The sequence below is a fragment of the Trifolium pratense genome, linkage group LG3, assembly GCF_020283565.1.
Source record: "Trifolium pratense cultivar HEN17-A07 linkage group LG3, ARS_RC_1.1, whole genome shotgun sequence".
Taxonomy (NCBI): domain Eukaryota; kingdom Viridiplantae; phylum Streptophyta; class Magnoliopsida; order Fabales; family Fabaceae; genus Trifolium; species Trifolium pratense.
This window is the reverse complement of record NC_060061.1, coordinates 13,073,494-13,098,306: the sequence shown is the minus strand read 5'-3', so window position 1 is coordinate 13,098,306 and position 24,813 is coordinate 13,073,494. Positions and strand designations below refer to the sequence as shown.

The 24,813-nt window shown below is 31.7% G+C and overlaps 2 protein-coding genes and 1 long non-coding RNA gene across 3 annotated transcripts; all 3 read left to right on the top strand.

The window, feature by feature from the left end:
- The first annotated feature begins 1,697 nt into the window (after positions 1-1,697).
- LOC123917604 (isoflavone 2'-hydroxylase-like) lies at positions 1,698-3,892 on the top strand. The gene is made up of 2 exons (XM_045969371.1): positions 1,698-2,647; positions 3,064-3,892. The coding sequence occupies exons 1-2, from the start codon at positions 1,757-1,759 to the stop codon at positions 3,667-3,669; spliced, it is 1,497 nt and encodes a 498-aa protein (XP_045825327.1). The 5' UTR covers positions 1,698-1,756; the 3' UTR covers positions 3,670-3,892.
- A 2,689-nt stretch (positions 3,893-6,581) lies between these two features.
- Positions 6,582-9,657, top strand: LOC123916326. The gene is made up of 5 exons (XR_006812108.1): positions 6,582-6,823; positions 7,782-7,972; positions 8,330-8,414; positions 8,613-8,708; positions 9,576-9,657. It is a non-coding gene; the product is annotated as an uncharacterized LOC123916326 (long non-coding RNA).
- Positions 9,658-19,267: 9,610 nt separating this feature from the next.
- LOC123915916 (isoflavone 2'-hydroxylase-like) lies at positions 19,268-21,383 on the top strand. Its single transcript, XM_045967192.1, has 2 exons — positions 19,268-20,173; positions 20,601-21,383. Exons 1-2 carry the CDS (start codon positions 19,283-19,285, stop codon positions 21,207-21,209), a joined length of 1,500 nt encoding a protein of 499 aa, XP_045823148.1. The 5' UTR covers positions 19,268-19,282; the 3' UTR covers positions 21,210-21,383.
- Positions 21,384-24,813: the final 3,430 nt, after the last annotated feature.

Below are 24,813 nucleotides of genomic sequence, written 5' to 3'. Positions count from 1 at the left end.
AATATTTATTTTAGTTCTTGACAATTCTTTAGAGAGTTATAAAAATAAAATTTACATAAGTCTTTCATATTTTCATAATAAAAATTTATTTTGCCAATAAAATAAAAATGTCGGAGACTAAATTAAATTTTATCGAGCACTTAATTAAGCCGCCAGAAAAATTATTAACAATTAAAATGAATCATCGATCTATTATCTATTTTTTTTCGCCATAAGAGACTATTATATAATTTATGTAAGCATAACTCAATTGATAGAAATATTATATATGTAATATGTAAATAATGAGTTGTGATAAATTAACTAACTCCAAGAAGGTACCAAAAAATTCTTCAGAAAATATTACACTAATTATAAACAACTAAATTAAAAACTTAAATATTTGTCCGCCTAACACTATCTGGAAAATCTGGAAATTCTTCAATCTCGATTTTGGTCAAAAAACAGCAACTAATAATTTCTACGAAGTTTTTCTGGCCACCTTTTAATATATATCAATATTTGCTGTTCAAAAAATAATAAAATAATGTCTACGAATTATTAGTACTTTGTCTATTATTATTACACCTATTGTTGAATAGAAATTAGTTTGGATTTGGAACACCAGAAATTTTGTGATATCATAGTCGTCGTAGAATTTTTTTTTTTCTTTTCTACGGAAAGTATGAGAAAATTCCACGCATAGTTGTACGACAAAATTGTTTGAGAAAATTCCATTGATGTTTAAATCTTTTATTAATTAGTTAAGCATTAAATCTATGTATATGTCAAGTGATCTCATTTTCTCAAATAAATATCAATTACATTGAGTAATTAGTTGTTACAATTAAACATGAATGCAAAAATACCTTAAATTACAAAAGAAATAAAATCTTTGCAAAACACAATGCCATAAAATAATTGTAGCAATGTTATCTTCTCTGCCTATGCAAATGGGGCCAACAAAATAAAATATATAACCAGCCATGCACAATTACACGTGCATAATGCAGGATCGATTCAAATAAGTACTGTACGTGTATATTATTCAAATTTTGATGCTCTCACTTATATATTTTAAGAGGAATTTTTCGGTATACATATTATGTGGATACACCGGTACATTTGTTGAGGTGAATGATTATGATTGGTTTACGAATAATATTTATTGATTTTTTTTTTATATTAATACTATTTGTGGACCAATCAAAATCATCCATTTAAACTGCGTACCGATACATATCCACATAATTATGTATACCGGTGTTCACCCTTAAAAGGTGTGAAGTTCTAGTCACTAAACTATTTAACAAAAAATTAAAATAATCAGATATATTAATGTGAGTATAACCTAGTTAGTAGGAACATTATCTTTAATATGCAGAACCGAGATTCAAACTCAGATACTCTTACTTATTCATCTTAAAAGGTGAAATTCTAGTTTTTAAACTATTTAACAAAAAAAACTAAAATAATCAGGTGTTACTAAATAAACAAATAAATAAATAATAATCAGGGATAAATAAAAGGAAAATTGATCTAGCCATAATTGAAGTCGTGGATTGGAATTTCGTGGCAACTCCCTCCCTCGTACTGATGGCAACTACACCTAGTGGTGCTAAGCAGCCCCCAAATACTAGTCTCCATAGTGCTGGCCTAGCTACTACGTACTCTATGTTCAGTTTCTATAAATACCAACAAACTTCATTTGCTATATCACTACTCACTCACTCATTCATCAATAACCAAAACCAAACAATAATTAACAAACTCAACAATGGGGATCCTTTCCTTTTTCTTCTACTCTCTCTTTTATCTTTCAATATTTTTCATCATAAGACTTTTGTTCCAATCAAGAAAATTCAAAAACCTCCCACCAGGGCCAAACTCTCTTCCCATAATAGGTGATCTCCACCATCTCAAACGCCCCCTCCATCGTACCTTTAAAGGACTCACCAAGAAGTACGGCAACGTGATTTCTCTTTGGTTTGGATCACGTCTTGTCGTTGTCGTATCTTCTCTATCCGAATTCCAACAATGTTTTACTAAAAACGACGTTGTCCTAGCAAATAGACCAAAATTTTTATCAGGAAAATACATTTTCTACAACTATACAACCTTAGGATCTACAGACTACGGTGAACACTGGCGTAACCTTCGTCGTATTACTGCTCTTGACGTCCTTTCAAACCACCGGATCAACAATTTTGCTGGAATCCGAAAGGACGAGACTCAAAGGTTGATCACCAAGTTGGCTGAAGATTCATCTACTAATTTTGCAGAAGTGGAACTCAGTTCCCGATTCTTCGATATGACGTTTAACAACATCATGAGAATGATCTCTGGAAAGAGGTACTATGGAGAAGATTGTGACATGTCTGATCTTCAAGAAGCAAGTCAATTTAGGGATATGGTATCTCAACTATTGCAATTATCAGGAGCAAACAATAAGACTGATTTCATGCCTTTTCTTAAGTTTCTTGATTTTGAAAACTTGGAGAAGAGAGTCAAACATATTGGAGAAAAATGTGACGAGTTCTTGAAAGGACTCCTTGACGAGCAACGAAACAAGAAGGAGCGTACAAATACTATGATAGATCATCTTCTAAATATGCAAGAATCGCAACCAGAGTACTACACCGATCAAATCATCAAAGGCCTCGCTTTGGTAAGTTATAAATAAAATTATTAATGTTTTACTACTACTACTACTAGTTAATGATCGATGAAAACATACAAATTTGTTGGATTTTGATTCTCTACATTCAAAAATTCCACATTCACCTACATTTAGTGCAAAAATACTTGGAGAATGGAGAAAGATAGTATAATATGTGGTAATAGTAAAATTGAACTTTAAAATAAATTAAATGTAAGTGAACATAGAACTTTTAATTGCATAGAATCTAAATCCAAATTTGTTTCATCACTAGTGTAAAAATATTTTGAAAGTAATTGCGTGATGTGATCTAGTTGGATACTGAGTAAAATTGTTTAACTCTAACATTAATATGTGTTAATTAAACTTTACTATTAATGTATTTTACTTGAAATAAAACTTATCAAATTGGATTGAAATTGTAGGGCATGCTTCTTGCTGGAACCGACTCGTCGGCTATAACTTTAGAGTGGTCGATGTCTAACATTTTGAACTATCCAGAAGTATTGCAAAAGGTGAGAGATGAATTGGATACTCATGTTGGCCAAGATCGTTTGGTAGATGAATCAGATCTTCCAAAACTCACTTACCTTAAAAATGTCATCAACGAAACTCTTCGCTTATACACTCCTGCTCCTTTGTTATTACCCCACTCGACTTTAGACGAGTGTGTTATTGGAGGATACAAAGTACCACGAGATACCATAATATTGATCAATGCTTGGGCCATTCATAGAGACCCTGAAACATGGAGTGAAGCCACGACTTTCAAACCCGAGAGGTTCGACAAAAAAGGAGAGTCGGAGAAGTTGATTGCGTTTGGAATGGGAAGAAGGGCTTGTCCGGGAGAAGCCTTGGCTATGCGTGCGATTAGCATGACTTTGGCATTATTGGTTCAATGTTTTGATTGGAAACTTACAGGTGATGGGAAGATTGATATGTCAGAGCGAGATGGTTTCACCTTAACAAAATTGGTACCATTAAAGGCTATGTGTAAAACTCGTCCTGTCATCAACAAACTTCTCAAATAATTAATTCACTTCCCATTCGACGGTGTACTAGTATATATAGTACCGTACGTTTTTTGAAATTTTTATTGATAATAATTATATGTAATTTTTCTGGATCCGGTAAAGTAAGTACCGTATCAATTATGCTTTGCTCAAATGAATGTAATGTGCAAAAGCTATAAGATATTATTGTAGAACTGTTCTGAAACTCAATCTTCTTTAATAAACATTGGATATTTTTGAAGGGATCGGTTTCTAATCTCGAATTTCTCACTTTTCTGCATTTCTATTGTGTGAAGAATATAGCCACACAATATAATTTGTTGAAGCAATTCGTTCTTCTCATTGATTACTAACAACAATACAAGCCTTATATAGGCCAAGTCATAATACAAAACAAGCACAAAGCACAAGCCAAGCACGCAGGCAAGCCTTGGCCAACATACACGCGCGCGCCAGACTTACTTAAGGCCCAAGCAACACAGTCTAAGCTATACACATACACAAAATACTGCAAAACTAATAAAATTAGAGGCTCCTAACATAATTCACACAATAAGAGTGCAGAAAGGTGAGGAAATATAATTCTTTATTTTTATTATTTGTAAGTAATTATTTAGCACAATTTTCCTTGTTTATTTCTTCATATTATTTTTTTTTTTTGGATTACAAGAGGACCAACGTCCGAAAAGAAAAAGAGACTACCATATAACAAGGCATGGGGTCCAATGATTGACCAGGTCCACTAAATAAAATTCACTAATATGAGCAGGATACTGCTCATATAAAATCAAAGTAGCAACTCTATCACCAACATGTTAAGAAGTCATATATATATTTTTTTGTTATTATGCTTTGTTATTTTAAAAGCAAAACTTATTTTTTAGAATATTCATTCAATAACTGATGAATTTGGTCTATAATACAGTCCAAATTTATCGATTATTGAATGAATCTAAAAAAATAAATTTTGCTTATAATTAAGAACAGAGGGAGTACATGTTAAGAAATCTCATATCAAATGTAAGATGATTTGAATATGACTTTATAAAATAGAGAAAATCATCATATTGTAAAATTAAATTAAGTCTAACTCTCGATTCTAAAAATACAATCACTCTTTTAAGTGCTTGTTTATATGATATGACAAACTAATAATTTCCCTTAGTCCCTCAGATCGTTTCAACTAGGATGTTTAATTTTTCTAAAATTTTGTTTATTCATAATAGGTATAAATGATTATGTTTTATGGAAAAAAAATTTAAAAAATTATTATAATGGTTATAAATAATTAAATTGTGTTTTTTCTTGTAATAGTTTTATGGAAAAAAATATAAAATTAATATAATGGTTATAAATAATTAAATTGTGTTTTTTCTTGTTATATGATATTCTCTAAAATACAATAATTGAAAATAACTTTCTAATTTATAAAAATTAATTTTTAATTTATCAATGTACGATAAAAATTTCCTAAAAGAAAAATCAATTTGTTGATTATGTGGATACACCGGTATGCTCCCTCCATCCCAAAACTTTGGTCCTTTTAGAGTTTTCCACATAGATTAAAAAACTATGAAGATTGATAAGTTAAGTTATTTTTACCCTTAATTTATTAAGAAAGAGAAAATTCATTTAATAAATGCTTTAACTTTTTTTTTGTTTATAATAAATACTTTAACTTTTATAAGAGTATAAATGGTAAAACATCATTAATTGTGTCTTGGTTTATTAAAAGAACTAAAGTTTTGGGACAACCAAAAATTTGAGACGAGAGAGTAACAAAAAAAATTTGTCTTGAAGGACACCGATTCCGATCGATTTATGAGGATATCGAAACATTTGTCTGAGAGGATACTGGGTTGAAAAAAAAAAAGAATTTGTCTTATGGTCTGTTTGGCCCAACTTTTTTTAGAGCTTATGCAAACAGCTTATGCAATATAAATTAAGTTTTATGCTATTTAATAAATTTACACTAGTGAAAATTGTAATTTTATAAGCTATTTTATAATAAACTATCTTGACAAACTTATAATAATATATAAAAATTACATAAGTTGTTTGCATAAGCTCTGAATAAGAAGAAAAAAAGGTCAGAGGCAAACGAGTGTAAAACGAGTGTAACAATTTTGAATGTTGCTATAGATTTTTTTATTTATTTTAATTTTTGGATAAGCAAGGAATTCCAGTAAGGGGTAGTCCATTGAGACAGCACACCACACTCGTTATGTGATCATAAGTAGTGACGGAATTTCAAAAAACCAAAAAATAGTGATGCGATTAGAATTTTCTTACTGTCATTAAAAAAATTATATTGCATATTAAAAAACAAATCGAGCATTAGCATGTCTATCTGAGTAAAAAAAAAAAACAGCAACTATTCTCTATGAAATACTCCCTCCGTCCTAAAATATAAAAAAAAATTAATAAAAAAAAAGAAGTAACTATTTGGTTGGACTAATTTTTTAATTTTTTTACTAATTTTTCCTTATATTATTGTGACGGATGTAGTATTAATTAATAGCACTATAATTGTCGTGAGGGTAGACCTGAGTTTTGATTTGGAAAGATAAAAAAATTTGTCATTTAAATGAGTATGAGAATTTTAATTAAATGAGTCAAAAAATAAAAATAAATGATGCGTGAAAATAAATTGAAAATAGATGAGTAAAAAATTGTTTGTCTTATTCGTTAAAAAAATTTCACCACATTTAAGTGGATGTATATTTTTTATTTTATTTTTAAATTAAGATATTCTTCGTACATAATTCACTACAAGAAAAAACGTGATTTGCTACCATAATTTTGCTACAAAACGTGTTCCTTGTTAATTTCAAGTATATTAACAACCAATTGACAGAAAGTAATTTTATATTACTTTTTCTTTTTAAATTTTTTGGTCAAATTTATTTATTACTTACTCTTCTTTCCATTTTTTTTTACGTAAAACAAAATCTGAGAACGCGACACCGTTCGCATTCAACATCGCTCTCACTCCGATCATACTAAGTTCACGATTTTGCTCCGATCTCACTCCGATCATGCTCTGTTCAGGATTTTTCTCCGTTCTCACTCCGATTTGACTCTCCGTCCGACCTTGCTCCGATCTCCCTCTCCGCTCGATCCTCTCTATAAATTGTTTCTGTTCATTTTCTATCCCTCTCGTGATTTCTGCGTAAGTTAAATTTCAATACTCTAATTGAGCTCTGGATTTGATTTGAACGCTATGAATTTCATGTTTATTTTGCATATCACTGAATAATCACTGCTGCAAAATCGAAAAATTAGGGTTCCTAGTTCATGCATCTTTAATTGGATAATGATCCAATCACTAAGAATTGATTATTTGCATGTTATTACTTGCCATGAGACTTACAGAGAAAAATCTTTTTGAATGTCTTCAATTGCACACATTTTATGGCAATTTTTGTTTCCATTTCTTTATTTAGGTTTTGCACAAATTGAATTCATTAGGTTTTGCACAGATTCGGTTCAGGTTACTGAATTTGTTCACCAAATTTATTTTACTTTATGTGATAGAATTAGACGATACTTATTGGATTGATTTTATAAGTCGCATTTCCAGTGGCATGTATTTAGATCTTCCATGATACTTATTCTTACGAGAGACTTTGTTGTGAGACAATAATTCCCTCTGTATATTGCTTACTGACGGGCAGAGCAATGAGTCACCAATCCCTTTTTTTTCGTACAAGTCACTGATCCCTTTATATGTGTTCATAATGATCTTCTTTTCTAGTGTAGGTGATTTGTGATATGGTTTAATAAGTTAATCAATACAACTCAATTTCTAGATTATTCATATCAACTTAGCAGCTTTGTCTTCTAATAAATAATAAGTTGAAAGAGTTACTTTCAACGTTCAAAATTCGATATATCAAGGCTTAAGTGATATTGTCTATATATATTCATTTGCAAAGTAATATAGGGATAGTCCTGTTTATAAGAAAGGGGGTTTGAAAAGTAGGGATAGTACTATTAATTTGCTGCCACTGAAACATAGGTGATGTGTATATATTCTTACATTTTCAACTCAAATATAATGGTGTTTGTTGTTTTCTTCAGCTGCAAACCACTAAATTCTTGTATGGTTGTGTTACAATGCATGTCAGGTTGATGGAGACCAGATATGCTGTTATGGTTGCCCATCAACATATAGGAAATAACATTACATTACAAGTGGTACTTTCAGACGTGGTCGAAGCATATATAAGAAATAGCATCAGAGTCACTTTGGTGGCCGGAGTGTGTGAAGCATAGTGACTAATTTTAGTTCATTGGTTCAAATGGTAATGCAATGCAGGTATGTGGTTCAATTGATTTATTATTGTATTTTAGTTCATTGGTTCAAATGGTAATGCAATTTAGTATATTATTGAATTTTATTATTGAGTTAAGTTTGTCTTTTATGGTTAAGGCTCTCTTGATATTGTTATAGCTACTAGTTCCCTTTTGAATGAGTAATTAGTTCAAAATTTTTAGAATTTTAAGATTCAATGAACATATATGAGTTTGTGTTATCTTGCTTTTGGATGAATTGAAGAAACTGTAAATGGACAAATTGAAAGTGATGCATCAATAACTTGTGTAATTCAATCTACCAAATGATTTAACTTATTCTTCCCTGCATCATTGAATCTAACACTGTTTTTTTCCCTAGCCTTAATGCAGTTGTGTATGGGAGTAACTGTTGGATCAGGGCATACATTCTTACCTTGTAATTATTTGCTCTAAGTTTTCATGCTGTAAGTTATCATGAGATTATGAGCTTCTAAATTCATGTATTTATTGATGTCAAAGCATTTTAATTGCAAATCTAGCTAAGTATGTTGCTGAGAGTGTATTAGTGGGAGTGTCTAAGATATTAGTGATTGGTTTGGTAGCAACTTTTGCCCCTGTTGTTCTTCCAGATTTTTTAGTTTCTTCTGTTATTGGCCTTGCAGTTTCCATGCCTTGGGCTTTCATTGTCAGCTTCTTGATGCCACAAAAAGCTAAAATAATCTAACATTGTGGACAGTTGCAAAAAGCTTTTATAACAGGTACTGATTCAAAGCTAGAAATGAAAATTATTCAGTTTGCTTTTACCAAATCAGTTTGAGATTTATGTGTAGAAGTAGGAATCTTTTATTCTACCAACATTCATGAACATGCCTCATACTTGTAAATTGATGATTTGATACCGATATCCAGCTTTGCAATTGTGGAATTTAAAGAGATTCTTCTAGAAGAAGAAGCTTATATAGGTTATGCTACCATCAATTTAATTTTACTACTGACACATCGTCCATCATCTGAATATATTTTTTGAGTTCTACATATAAGTAGTTAGAAGAAAATTTCCAAATTTTCTTTGTCATATGATCACTTTGATTAGGAAACAAAAACTAATAAGATTTACATCGATCATAATGATACACACAAACACAGAATACAGATAGTGATATGTTGTACCTGGAGAGAGAAAAATTCCTACAGTTATACCAGGTGAATATTTTATTACTGCAGTCAAGGACATATTTTGGTACTCATAATTGATCATACGTGCATTATAGTTTCTTTGTTTGAATAGGTTCTCAATTTTGTAAATCTAGACTTGACTCAAATAGTTTCCTCAAATTGATGACTGAGCTTTTTCTTACATATGTGCTACCATGTGGGACTGAACTTTTGTGAGTTTTGTAACCACATTTACGAGGGTTTAGAAAGTGAGGCTTCTAATTTGTTGGCAGAATGGGGTTATTTTAGGCCGTTGCCTTGTGTTTTCTCTGCGTAAGGCTTGATATTCTATCCTGTAATTAATTTCCTCTGCTACCATACAATTGTGGCAGGGCAAGATGACTGCTTTTTTTTTGTTTTCGAATCTTTGATGAAGCTATTCTATTTTTTATGTTTGATGATCCTACTAGTGCCTCACCAACTAGTACCTTTGAATTTTATTTTTGGTGTTGTGCCTCTCAATGCTTCGCTCCAAATGGATCTTGGGTTAGTATCGTGGAGGATTGTATCTGACATTACTAAGGATAGGAAGGTCCTTAAGAAGATCTTGAAGGAAGGAGAGGGATATGAAAGACCAAATGATGGAGCTATGGTTCTAGGTACAGTTTTGCTAATAAAAGCTTTTAAAGGTTTTTGTACTTTGATTTCATTTGTAAAGTTGAGAATATTATGTCTTCATTTTCTTTAGGTTTTTTAGTTTTGACAAAGTTGGAAGATATACTTGATTACTTATATAATGCTAACATGTGTTTAGTTACTTTGTTATGCTTAAAATTTAGTCTTGTAGCTGTAAATCATGTTCATTTAATTAGGCTTATTTCGATTTTTTAATAGATGATAAATAATTTATAAGTAGCTTGAATTTTGGGCATGAATTCATAATCGGCATTTTATAATTATATATTTTTTTTTCAAAGCTTGGATTTGGCTGCGAAATCGCTAGGAATGTGTAGCTAGAGATTTATTGCGAAATCGTTGTGAAATATCCTAGCGATTTAGTTAGGAAACATAAACGTTTGAACATTATTTAACTAGGCATTAATTGGGAACTAGCTAGGATATTCAATATATTAGTTGCAAATTAGCTAGGAAATTTTTTGATAGGTGATTTGCCACCCAATCCATGCTACGCCCTGTACGACAGCTAATTCACAACAAATCTGTAGCTAACTCTGTTTTACTAGAGATTAGCTACGGATTAGCTACAAAGGCCGTCGTAGCAAATCCCGTATTTTCTTGTAGTGATTGTATAGCCAATCTTTCAGGATAATTTAGATTCATTTAAGGTGTTGAAATCTCTAACAAATATTTTTCATATGCACCATTGGTCATAGATCAAATTTTAAACCAAATAATTAAAAGTTGGTTAAGGATTCATTCATCGTCAAAATAGAACTCCACTTTCAGGTTCTTTAATATGATTTTCAACAACATCATGAAAATGATCTCAAGAAAGAGATACTACGGAAAAGATTGTTGCAGTTATCAGGAGCAAACAATAAGACTGATTTTGAAAACTTAGAGAAGAAATTAATGTAAAATGTATTGGTGAAAAATGTGATGAGTTCTTGGGACTCCTTGAAGAGCAACGCATCAAGAAAGAACAATCATAGTACTACACCGATCAATATATATATATATATATATATATTTTTTTTTTTTGAAGAAAATGAACTTATAGCATTTCATTGATCAATAGGTGTTCAATACAATGTGGTATATCAACCAAAATACGGGGACTAGCTGCATATGTGGCCGCCTTAGCTAAACTATGAGCAACCTCATTGGCTTGTCGCCTAATAAACTCAACACTAGAGTTGTTGTAATAATTAGAGAATAGCTGTTTACAATGTGAAATAATATCACCGAGCTCAGTAGCATCACACTTATTTGAATGAAAACTATCCACCACTATCTTTGAGTCGAGCTCAAAATCAACTGGTCCTAAGTTTAACTCGTGAACCCAATTGAGAGCTGAAAGTAAACCGAGAGCTTCACCAAAACGAACATCACATAAAGGTGTAAATTGTTCATATTTAGCCAACACATAAGCGCCAAACTCATCTCGGATACAAACACCAATACCAACTCTATTGTTAAGAGATGAAAAGGAAGCATCAATGTTGCATTTCATCCGCCCGCTAGAAGGTTTTTTCCACCTACTCTCGTGTCGCACCTGCTGGTTCTTCACACCAGTCCTAGCTGTGTGCACAACCCGCCAATCATGTAGAGTAATATTTGCACGTGAAAAAACAAAATTTTGCGCGTCGGTAATATTATTCCAAATAATATTATTTCTTTGCTTCCAAATACTCCATATAACACACGCCAAAAGAGAAGCATCCTCCTCATTAATTTGCTGCAGCAGGTGAAATATCAATTCAGCAGCATCATACCCATTTTGCATTGCTGCTACTATTATTGGATAGAAGGTACACATACTCCACACATTCCTGCTACTTGGACAGTCAAAAAATATATGGTAACTATCTTCTTCGTGTTCGTTGCATAAAGGGCAAGTATCAATACAATTTACTCCTCTGCTACGAAGATTAACACGAGTTGGAATACATCGACGACATATGCGCCACAACAGATTTTTAACACGCGGAGGGACTTTAATTTTCCAGAGCAAAACCCAAGCACCGTTCACCTTTAAATGCGAAGTATCTAGTAATTCTTGAACACAAAGGCGATAAGCACTTCTAACAGAATACATACCATTTTTCTCCACACGCCAAATACGCATATCATCTACCACTAATTTATATAAAGGAGTACCAAGAATTTTCGTTACACAGTTTGGCTCAAAAATTGATGTTATAAGGGGCATATTCCAACACTTCTCATCCTGAATAATGATATCAGCCACTGTAAGTCTAGCATCAAGAAGCACATTGGTTTGTTGAAGGCTCACAGCTGAAGCATCATATAACCAATTTTCGTTCAATAAAGGAATATCTTTACCACTTCCTATCCGCCAACGACTACCTGCTTTAAGAATGAATTTAGAATTGCAAATACTTCTCCAAACAAAACTAGGATTATGACCCACCTTAGAATCAAAGAAGTCACAATGAGGAAAATATCTAGCTTTGTAGATTTTGGAGATAAGTATATTCGGATTGGACATCACTCGCCATCCTTGCTTGCCCAACATAGCGAGATTGAATGCAGGGAGACTTTTAAAACCCATCCCACCATCACTTTTATGCATAGATAGTTTTTCCCACGACATCCAATGAATACCTTTATTACGAACACCTGAATGACCCCACCAGAAAGAATTCATCATTTTTTCAATTTCATCACAAAGCGAGGAAGGGATTGTAAAAATGCTCATGAAGTATGTCGGTATAGACTGAAGAACAGATTTGATGAGAACTTCACGCCCTGCCTTAGAAAGAGTTTTGCTACTCCAAGAGTTTATCTTCTTCCACACTCTATCTTTAATGAAGCTGAAAATAGATTTCTTACTACGTCCAATCATCGAAGGTAATCCTAGATGTTTTCCAGTACCCAGGACAGCATGTACTCGAAGACACGTAGCAACAGAGTTTTGGATATCAGCTGAAACGTTTCGGCTACAAAAGATTTCTGATTTTTGAAAGTTTATAGATTGTCCTGACGCTGCTTCGTAAGTATTTAAAATATTTTTCATTGCCTCAGCTTCATTAATATTAGCTCTGAAAAATAAGAAGCAGTCATCTGCAAATAACAAATGAGAAACAATAGGAGCATTCCGACAAATTTTAACGCCGTGTATGTCACCACGAGCCTCTGCCTGTCTGATAAGAGCTGTGAGCCCTTCTGCACAAATAATAAAAAGATAAGGTGAAAGCGGATCTCCTTGTCGAAGACCTCTGCTAGGAGTAATTGGCCCAGCCACTTTGTCATTCACAAGGATGGAATAGTCAACTGTTTCTACACACATCATAATCCACGTTAGCCATTGTGTACAGAAACCCATCTTTAGCATAACTCCGCGAAGATAATCCCAATCAATCCTATCATAGGCTTTGCTAATATCGAGTTTAAGAGCTATGTCTCCTACTTTACCTCTTAACTTTGATTTCATATAGTGCACCACCTCTATAGCTACCATCGCATTATCCAGGATAGATCGACCAGGGACAAAAGCAGATTGATTATCAGAAATACACTTACTTAAAATAGGCTTCAACCTGTTCGCCAAGACTTTTGCCACCAATTTGTAGATAACATTACAAAGAGAGATAGGGCGCCAATCTTTCATAGATACTTGTGAATCCCCTTTAGGAATGAGAGCAATGTTTGTCAAAGTTAGTGTAGAAGGGAAAGAACCTGTGGTAAGCCATTTACAACATTCATCAAAGATGTCTTGACCACACAGATGCCAGAAATGTTGAAAGAAACCCGGATTAAATCCATCAGGTCCTGGACATTTATCTGGTTGCATAGAGAACATGGCATCCCTGAATTCTTCCATAGTAAAAGGTGCTACCAACATAGTATTATCTTCCAAGGATATAGAGTGATCAATAATGTTGATGACAGGATAAATAATGCTATTTTGTTTATTGAAGATGTCAACAAAATAATCACGGGCTATCTCACATAACTCATTCTCCTTTGTAACCACGTTGCCAGCAGAATCCAACAAAGAATTAATGCGATTTACCTTTCGCTTAGATGTAGATGCAGCATGAAAAAACTTTGTATTTAAATCACCATCACGTAACCAATGAGTTTTTGCACGCTGACGCCAATAAGCATCCTCCTGAACAAGTAAAAAAGCCATGCGCTTTCTCAAAGCATTAAATAAATTCACATTTTCAGGGGTCACTTGACTACGAATACGATCAATTCTTTTTCGGCAAGTATCAATGTCCCGCTGCAGCCGCTTGAAATAATTTCTATTCCAAGAAGAAAGATCAGATGCACACATATCCAGCTTTTGCAAAATTTGGTTGTCACCATAAGAGACCTAGCGGTTGCTAACAAAATCATTAAACTCGGGCTCAACAAGCCAAGCATTTTCGAACTTGAAACGAGACCGAGCTCTTCTAGTACGAGACTCAGGCTCACGAACCAGAAGGATAGGATAGTGATCAGATGCTGGGGCAGGCAAATTTTCTAGAACAGCATTAGGGAATTTATGGAACCATGCATCATTAGCCAATGCTCTATCCTCTCCTCCACTGCGCGAAAAGTGCCGAGGCTCTTAAACCAAGTGAAGGGATAACCCTCCATATGAACATCTGCCAAACCAGATTCCAAAACAGCTGATCTAAAACCATTGATCAGCCAAGGTGCTCTGTCATTCCTACCTTTCTTCTCAGACGGAGATAAAATATCATTAAAGTCACCAAGCACACACCAAGGAAGACTAGAAATCTGTGACAATTGTTTCAAGAAATTCCAAGAGTCTCTCCTTCGACCACTTCCAGGAAATCCATAGATGCTCGTTAACCTCCAATTACCATTAACTGCATCAGCTACCTCCACATCCACATGATTAGAAGAGAAATTTGTAACAGAACAATGGAAAGAAGAGCGCCACATAAAAGCTAAACCACCCCCTCTACCTTCACGATTAACGGCAAAACAAGAATCAAAACCCAACAAATGACGCAACTCCTCCATTCTACGAGTATTTGATAAAGTTTCACTGAGGAACAGAACATCCGGCTTATACACCCGGACGAGGTACTTAAGACCAGGAACTACACGCGGGTGACCCACTCCCCGGCAGTTCCAACTAACAATATTCATTTGTGCCAGCGGACTTGGTTTCCAGCACCAGCCATTACCACATTCTCAGCAAGTTTATTTTGCATATTAATGAAATTGCAAGTGGCACCCATTCCTTCATCATCAAATATCAAATTCCACAATTGAAACATAACCGGGTTATGATAAGACCCTATCATACCATCAATACCAGAGGAAGCAAATAATTAACAATAGTGGAGATGAAGTCAATCAAAGGGGTTCAGCCATAAACAGTGAAACTCGGTCATCGCAGATAACAAACACTCACTGATATAAACAATTAAGCAGGGGATTCAAAATGAATCAATAACACAAGCAATCAGATTAGATCTAACCTAAACGATTGAACAGCAAAACACCCACCAGGAATAGAAGCATATACCCTAGGGGAGACAAACGACGGCACCCAACAGAAGTAGATGACGATTCGGCAGCGGCGGTACAAGAAAAGTTGTTTCAGATCATCCACGGCGGCGGCGGAACAAAGAAAAGTTGTTTCAGATCATCCACGGCGGCGGCGGAACAAAGGAAACTACTCTTGTTAACGGCGGCGGAACAAAGGAGACAAAGTATTTGGGGGTGTTTGTTTCTTGAAATAATATTCTTGGGAATATATGTGTAGGAATGATCAATATATATATATATTTCCCAAAAATCAGCAAAATAATACATGCTGTCAACATGCGCTGTGCCTGGGCGTGAGCAGACAGAATCTCCCAAAAACATGATTTTCTGATTTCTTGTGACTGAGATTTCAAGGCATACTCAACACACATAATATGTGTATCGAATAATTCCCGATTAATTATAAACCAAAAATTTACCATGTGAATGAGTATAAGAAATTCTTTCTTTTCATATGAGAAAATTTCTAAGCATAGCATTTGCAAATCTACGAGATTTTAAATATTTAATCCAAGATGCAATGTTTCTATAATTTGATGTGCATACATGGAATGTCAGCTTTAAAAAGGAAAACTATTAATCTCTTACGTAATTTCATGCAGTACAGTACGTGATACTTTGGAGGCTTAGATTAAGGGGGGTGTATTGGATTGGGATTTCATGAGACAATTTTGGCAAAAAAAGTCTTGATGATTTTATGAGATTTTGTTGGACTATATTGATTTTGTGAGATTTTAAAGACTTTTTTACAGAGACTTTTTTACAATCAAGATTTTTAACACATGATTTGAATGGATTTTGAGAGATTTTTTTCAAAAAACTTTTTACAATCAAGATTTCATAATACTTTATATATTAAGAAACTTTTGTATATTAGGCAAATTTTAAAAGAATCAATAAATTTTAATAAAAGAAATTATATTTTTTTGGGAATCCAAATTTTTAAACAAAAAAAAAGCCTTACATTTTTTTCACGTATATGTTTCTAATCACAAATAAAAACCATTATCACCATTGATGGGAAAAGAAGCAGATGAAGGTAACGAAAAAAAATTTGCCGTAAAAAGTTGTATTGAATCAAAAGTTTGTAAAAAAGATGTAGAATTTGTTAAAATATTTTTTTGCAAAAAAACATATTTGATAGAAGAAGAAGAAGAAGAAGAAGAAGAAGAAGAAGAAGAAGAAGAAGAACTGATATAATGATGATGAAAGTAAAAAATCTTGGAGAGTTTGAAAAAGTCTCAAGTCTTTTGGTGAGATTCTTGAACAAGTGAACAAAGAAAAGAAGAAGGAGTGCAGTGATGATGAACTATGAAAAAATAAAGAAAAAAAAAATTTGATACAGTGATGATGAAAATAAAAAGTCTTGGAGATTTCAAAAAAGTCTCAAGGCTTTTGGTGAGATTGTTGAAAAAGTCTATCAAGTGTATTTTCAACTAAAAAGTCTCTCAAAATCCATTCCATAGAAGAATCCATCAAAATCGGTAGACTTTTGAATACCAGTAGACATTTTAAAAGTAGTACCAAATCTCAATTGAATACCAACGGATTTTATTGCCCTGAAAAAAAAATCATGTTTGTCTTAATTGAATACCACAAGATTTATTTAACTTTTGTAAAAGTCTTGATTGAATACCTCAAGATTTTTTTGTCATAAAAAAGTCTTTTAAAATCCCATGAAATCTCAATCCAATACACCCTCCTAAAAAAATAAAAGATAGCAGCCTCTATATTTTAGTAAAGAGTGATGCTAAACAGTGCTCCCGGGGCACTTGTTAAGCATATCTAAAAAGAAAATAAAAAATAAAATTTATATTAAAAAAATAACTTTTTGTATTTTTGAGACATTGAATGCACGTATTTCGAGATAGAATTTCTATTTTAAGATGCTTAACCAGTGTCTCGGGGACACTGTTTAGCATTTTCCTTTAGTAAATTACACTCTTTTCTTTAAGGGATATTTAAATCATCATATTTTAATTTCTTATTTTATCTTAAAATAAACATTTTCTGTTGTTTAAGCAAAATATATTATGTTAAAATATAATTTTTCCTCCTTAATTAACATTTTAGTGTATTTTAATTATGATTTTCCTATCATGTGCAACTTTGCACATGTTATGAAATTCAAAATAATAAATTTACATTAGAATTTGTGTATTTTATATTAAATATTTAATTTTTTAATAAATAATTATTGTTTTTCATTAAATAGTTATTATTTTTGGTTACTTTAACATGTGCAATATTGCACATTGCACATGTTAGACAAATCCTTTTAATTAATATGATTAAACTTGTAATGCATATATTGTTACTGTATTTTCTTGTTCACATCATAAATTGAGTAATTAAAATAAATTAATTTTTTTGGAAAAATTCTAAATGGTAACCAAATTAAAGTTTTCTTTTAATTAATTTTGGATAAAAATATGATAGATTAAAATTAAAGTTAATTGTTATAAAAAAATGCCATTAAAAAAATGTTTCTTTTTTTTTCGTTCAATTAAGAGCTTAATAACATTAAAGGAATTCTAAGACATTTCAACTATGTTGGCACCCCTCAAAACCCCTAATTAATCTTCTTCCATCCAAAAAAAAAAAAAGAAGTTAAATTAAAAATATTTATTCATCTTAAAATGATCAAAATGTAAGTAAAGCATGTTACCTTAGAAGCAATATTGTTACATGGACAAACAATGCTACTTAAAAGATAGCAGCCATTCTATATGTTAATAAACTACATTATTCTTTCTTTTCTTTTAGGATACTTAAATTATACTATTTTCTTATTTTATGTTTTTTTAAACAATTATCTTATTTATGTTAAGATTAAATTAAATTTCAGACAAAATTGTAATTGGTGAACAAATTTAAGTTTTTTAAAAATTAATTTTGGATAAAAATATGATAGATTAAAGTTAATTGTTATCAAATGTCATTAAAAAATATTATCATAAAAACATTTATTCATATTAAAATGGATCAAAATGTAAAACATATTAATATGTTTTACATTTTGTCTCAAAATTTTAGTTCTTTTAAAAAATTAATGTACAATTAATGGTGATTAATTATCTTTCGTATCCTTACAAAAACTAAAACGTTTATTAAATAAATTCTTTTTTTTTTTAATAAAGTAAGGGTAAAAAAAAAACTTAACTTATCAATCTACTATATTATTTTTAAATTCATGTGTAAAACTATGGGTAAAAAAAGACCAAAGTTTTAGGATCGAGGGAGTAGTATAGGATAAAATAATTGTAGCAATTAATGTTATGTTCTACACGGTGGCCAGAGACAAACAATGCTACTTAAAAGATAGCAGCCATTCTTTTTGTTTTTGGGTACATAAGATAGCAGCCATTCTATATTTTAGTTAAGATATACTTTAAGATACTTAAACTATACTATTTTCTCATTTTACGTTTTTTTTAAACAACTATCTTATTTTATGTTAAAATAAAATAAAAATTTCAGACAAATTCTAAATGGTGACCAAATTTAAGTTTTTATTTATTAATTTTAGATTAAAATATAGTAATAGATTAAAATTAATGGTTATCACAAAAATATTTATTCATATTAAAATGAATCAAAATGTAAAACATATTATTAAAAAAAATCACATAAAATACACAAGTTTCAATGAAAATTTATTATTTTGAATTTTCTAACATGCAAATTTGTATGATAAAAAAAAAAACCTTATAAAATACTATCAAGAGACAAATAAAATACTAGCCATGATTGACTGTTCATCACTTCATTGTTTGAATAAAAGAAGTCATAGCAAGCCCAGCCCCCAAACACTTATAATAATACTCTACACTGCCCTACTACTCTTCTCACTCTATAAATACTAATACCAAACTTCATTTGCAATTCACAACTCACTCTCATTCATCAACAAACAACTTATAGTTCAAAAACCAAAAAGCAATTAACAATCCAAACAATGAGGATCATTTCCTTGTTCTTCTACTCACTCTTTTATCTTTCTATATTTTTCATCATTAGACTTTTGTTCCAATCAAGAAAATTCAAAAACCTTCCACCTGGTCCAAACTCTCTTCCCATAATAGGTGATCTCCACCATCTCAAACGCCCCCTCCATCGTACCTTTAAAGGACTCGCCAAGAAGTACGGCAATGTAATTTCTCTTTGGTTTGGATCACGTCTTGTCGTTGTCGTATCTTCTCTATCTGAATTCCAACAATGTTTTACTAAAAACGACGTTGTCCTAGCAAATAAACCAAAATTTTTATCAGGAAAATACATTTTCTACAACTATACAACCTTAGGATCTACAGACTACGGTGAACACTGGCGTAACCTTCGTCGTATTACTGCTCTTGACGTCCTTTCAAACCACCGGATCAACAATTTTGCTGGAATCCGAAAGGACGAGACTCAAAGGTTGATCACCAAGTTGGCTGAAGATTCATCTACTAATTTTGCAGAAGTAGAACTCACTTCCCGATTCTTCGATATGACGTTTAACAACATCATGAGAATGATCTCTGGAAAGAGGTACTATGGAGAAGATTGTGACATGTCTGATCTTCAAGAAGCAAGTCAATTTAGGGATATGGTATCTCAACTATTGCAATTATCAGGAGCAAACAATAAGACTGATTTCATGCCTTTTCTTAAATTTCTTGATTTTGAAAACTTGGAGAAGAGAGTCAAACATATTGGAGAAAAATGTGATGAGTTCTTGAAAGGACTCCTTGAAGAGCAACGAAACAAGAAGGAGCGTACAAATACTATGATAGATCATCTTCTAAATATGCAAGAATCACAACCAGAGTACTACACCGATCAAATCATCAAAGGCCTCGCTTTGGTAAGTTATAAATAAAATTATTAATGTTTTACTACTACTAGTTAATGATCAATGAAAACATACAAATTTGTTGGATTTTGATTCTCTACATTCAAAAATTCCACATTCACCTACATTTAGTGCAAAAATACTAGGAGAATGGAGAAAGATAGTATAATAGGTGGTAAGAGTAAAATTGAACTTTAAAATAAATTAAATGTAAGTGAACATAGAACTTTTGATTGCATAAAATCTAAATTCAAATTTGTTTTATCACCTCACTTTTGTAAAAATATTTTGAAAGTAATTGCGTGATGTGATGTGATCTAGTTGGATACTGAGTAAACTTGTTTAACTCTAACATTAATATGTGTTAAATGTTAATTAAACTTTACTATTAATGTGTTTTACTTGAAATAAAACTTATCAAATTGGATTGAAATTGTAGGGCATGCTTCTTGCTGGAACCGACTCGTCGGCTATAACTTTAGAGTGGTCGATGTCTAACATTTTGAACTATCCAGAAGTATTGCAGAAGGTGAGAGATGAATTAGATACTCATGTTGGCCAAGATCGTCTGGTAGATGAATCAGATCTTCCAAAACTCACTTACCTTAAAAATGTCATCAACGAAACTCTTCGCTTATACACTCCTGCTCCTTTGTTATTACCCCACTCGACTTTAGACGAGTGTGTTATTGGAGGATACAAAGTACCACGAGACACCATAATATTGATCAATGCTTGGGCCATTCATAGAGACCCTGAAACATGGAGTGAAGCCACGACTTTCAAACCCGAGAGGTTCGACAAAAAAGGAGAGTCCGAGAAGTTGATTGCGTTTGGGATGGGAAGAAGGGCATGTCCGGGAGAAGCCTTGGCTATGCGTGCAATTAGCATGACTTTGGCATTATTGGTTCAATGCTTTGATTGGAAACTTACAGGTGATGGGAAGATTGATATGTCAGAACGAGATGGCTTCACCTTAACAAAATTGGTACCATTGAAGGCTATGTGTAAAACTCGTCCCGTCATCAACAAGCTTCTCAAGTACTAGTTAATTCACTTTCTATTCGATAGTACGTACTATAGTACGGTTCTTTGATTAAAATTTGATGATAATTATATGTTCATTTTCTGGGATATGGTAGTAAGTAGTATTATACTCCTAGCTATATGCTTGCTCAAATCAATCAGTGTAACTTTTTCTTTGCATTTCATTAGTAATTTTCAAAATTTTGCATATTTTGTCTTCAGATCATATTTTTTTTTAGTTAATTCTGTATTTGGATTTGGAGTTATATTATTTTTTCTACAAGGAATAGACTTCGTTATTTTATTTTTTTTAGAAAAAAATTGCACATATCTATGTACTTATCTATATATGACAAGTTAATAATTTCCATGTAGTCCCTCTCATCGAATTGCAACTAGGTTGAATAATATAAAACAATCAATTGTTTGATTATGTTGTTTTTTTTATGACAAAATTATATATAAATATATAAAAACAAAAAAATTACAAAAAAAATTAAAAAAATGAAGAAATGTCAAAAGCTATGAAGCACGGACTCCGACACGGATACCGCGACACGACACGGACACCACGACAACACTAATGTAAAAAATATAGGACACTGACACATATTTATAAAACATATAAATTGATAATCAAAATATATACATGTAAATCTAATTTGAGCAAGTTATTTTTTTAAAAAAGTTTTAAAACAAGATATGATAGTATTTTACCTTTATTTATCCATCTACAATCGAAAAACTATAAACATCGTAATCAAAATGTAATGTCTTCAATCCCTCATTGATCAATATTGTTGTTTCTACACATCTTTAACTCTTGTAGATATGTCTGATATGTGCCTAAGGAGAGTATAAACAAAGAAAAAAAATATTTTTGGGACACTTGTCCGACACGTGTCATACGAGTGTCTTACAGGTGTCGGACACCGATCAAAGGAGTGTCAAACTAAAGAAAAAATTGAATATTTTCTGACACCTATATGAGCTATCCGACACATGTCGGACGAGTGTCATACGAGTGTTGGACACCGACACATGTCGGACACCGCGACACGCCTAATCATAGAGGTGTCAGTGCTTCCTAGATCAAAAGTATACTACACAAAAACCTTACGATCTCTAAGGTATACCACATGAAAATACGGGATTAGCTACGACACTTCCTTTGTAGGTAATTCGTAGCAAATCTATAGTAAAACAGAGTTAGTATTTTATATGCAGGGCTTAGCTCAGGTGAAATTCTTACGCAAGATAGGAAAGTTCAGTTCCTTTGAACTTAACTCAGTTGTTAAAGAACATCACATTTTATATGCAGAGGCTGAGATTCGAACCCTGAACATCTCATATATCCACCTTAAGGATAGAATTTCTAATCACTAGACTACGAGACAAAAAAATAAATAGGAAAGTTCATAAAAATTGTTTGATTATAGATAAAAAAAAAAAACAAGAATATATAAAGATGGGCGGAAAGTTTGGAAAATGTTGTGCCCTTAAAGCACATATCTTAATTAAATAAAAATGTAAATGTAAAAATATTTTCTTGGAATTTATACATTATACTTTTTAAACATTAATAATTTTTTTTGGTATTATTAAATGTAAATTTATAATTTTATATACCTTAACACGTGCCCTTAAGACATGTGTTAATAGAACCCTGAAAGATTAAAGTCAATTCAAGCTTAATAATCATTTAACATGATATTTTTAACGGCATCGCTCTTGTCATTGTTATCCTGGAATTTAGACATGATATTTTTAACAAAGAAAAGTGTATATGAATAGTCTTAATTAGAGAGTATTTACAAGTCTAAAGCTGAGAAGGCAAGAGAGAAAACACTATCTGATCAGTTTGATTGTGTCAAAGGAATCACAAAGAGAAGTATCAAATAAATGTGTGAATATTATGATATTCATCATAATCAACAAAAATTGTCAAAAAAATAAATAAATAATCAACAAAAGTTCCAAGATCTTCTCTATCAGATGATGTTACTTCAAACTCTTCCTACGAACTGTATATACGGACTTAGAATATTTTCTAATTAATTACTTAAAGTCTTCATCCGACTTGATAAATGATTCAGAACGTTGGTCAGATACTCAATCAATAATACAAGGATACGTAGCAAGACAAGCGTTGAAGTCTTAATGTAAGACGTTAGGGGCATTTATTGTTTCTGTTGTCTATATATAGAGATTTTATGTAAATCACTTACGAGAAAATTCTTTGTAAATTATTCAAAGAACCCATGTTAAGGGCCAATGTATGATTTTGTGCACTATTCTTCTTGTCATTTTAATTGAATCAATTTCTTTTCCAAGTTTGTTCAAACTTGCATTTTTATTCAAGTTTCCTGCATATTTATTGTTTGCTTATTTATGTCGAAAACCGTTTACTTTCAAATCTCTTTAAACTTTTCTTGTGCTTTATTATCAGTTTTCTGCAAATTTACTTTGGAAGTTGATCTTTTACCTTTAAAAGCTTAAAACACAACCGCGACTCTGTCAAAGCAATTATATTTTGCTTATAAGTTCTTATAATCAAACACGATTTTGTCGGAACTTGGATTCTGGATCTCCTACTCCTTTTAACCCTTAAATCGATTAATTCAACTAGTTGAACTACTCATCTCACCCTAACCCTTTTAAATTAACTAACCTTTTGTTCTACTATACTTTTTCTGGCCTTATTTATAAGCAAAAGTTAACAAAATATTTTGGGCTCAAATATAAGTAAAAGTTATAAAAAAATAACTTTATTAAATGCTATAATTCCAAAAATATAATAATTAATTGTTCCACTTTTTAACAATGATTACAAATCTCGATGCAAATTTAATGTATTATAATTTATAAAGAAGGTTGATGCTACGGTGGACCACCTTCACAAGTGGTCCACTATGGACCATTGATCAATACTATTATAACGAATACGAATTTTATAAAATTCACCGTTGGATTGGAAATTTATATCTTATAAATCATCCATAAAAAAATTTAAAAAATTGAAAATCATTTGATATGTTATTCAAACCTATCAAGATTAACGGTATTTTTGAAAAACTCATAAACCGTTAATCTCAATGGGTCCCAATAACATATCAAATAATTTTCAATTTTTTTCAATTTTTTTATGGATGATCTATACGATATAAACTTTCAATCCAACGGTAAATTTTATAAAATTTGTATTCATTATAACGTTATTAATGGCTGGTCCACCATAAACCACTTAAAAAAGTGATCCATATTAGAATTTGTCTTATAAAAAATACTTTAGTAAAAATAACAAATTTCTTAATATGCGTAAAACAAAATAATCTTACTTATATACAGGCCGACTATATCCTACGTACTTAGACATTAGCTAAACCTATTTAAGTCTGCTGGCTATTAATTTCTGCTAAGAATTTAAATTGTTGACCATATAACGATGAATACTGAATACAGTATAAATTGACTACTTTAGTTTAACGTACGTTTTGTAGAATTTCTTCCGTCTACGAGTCAAAACAAAACAGCAACCATTGTCTATGAAGTACTAAGAAAATTATTATAAGACTTACCAAGTTTGGATGACCAGAAAAATTACCATTTGAATATATGAGTATAAG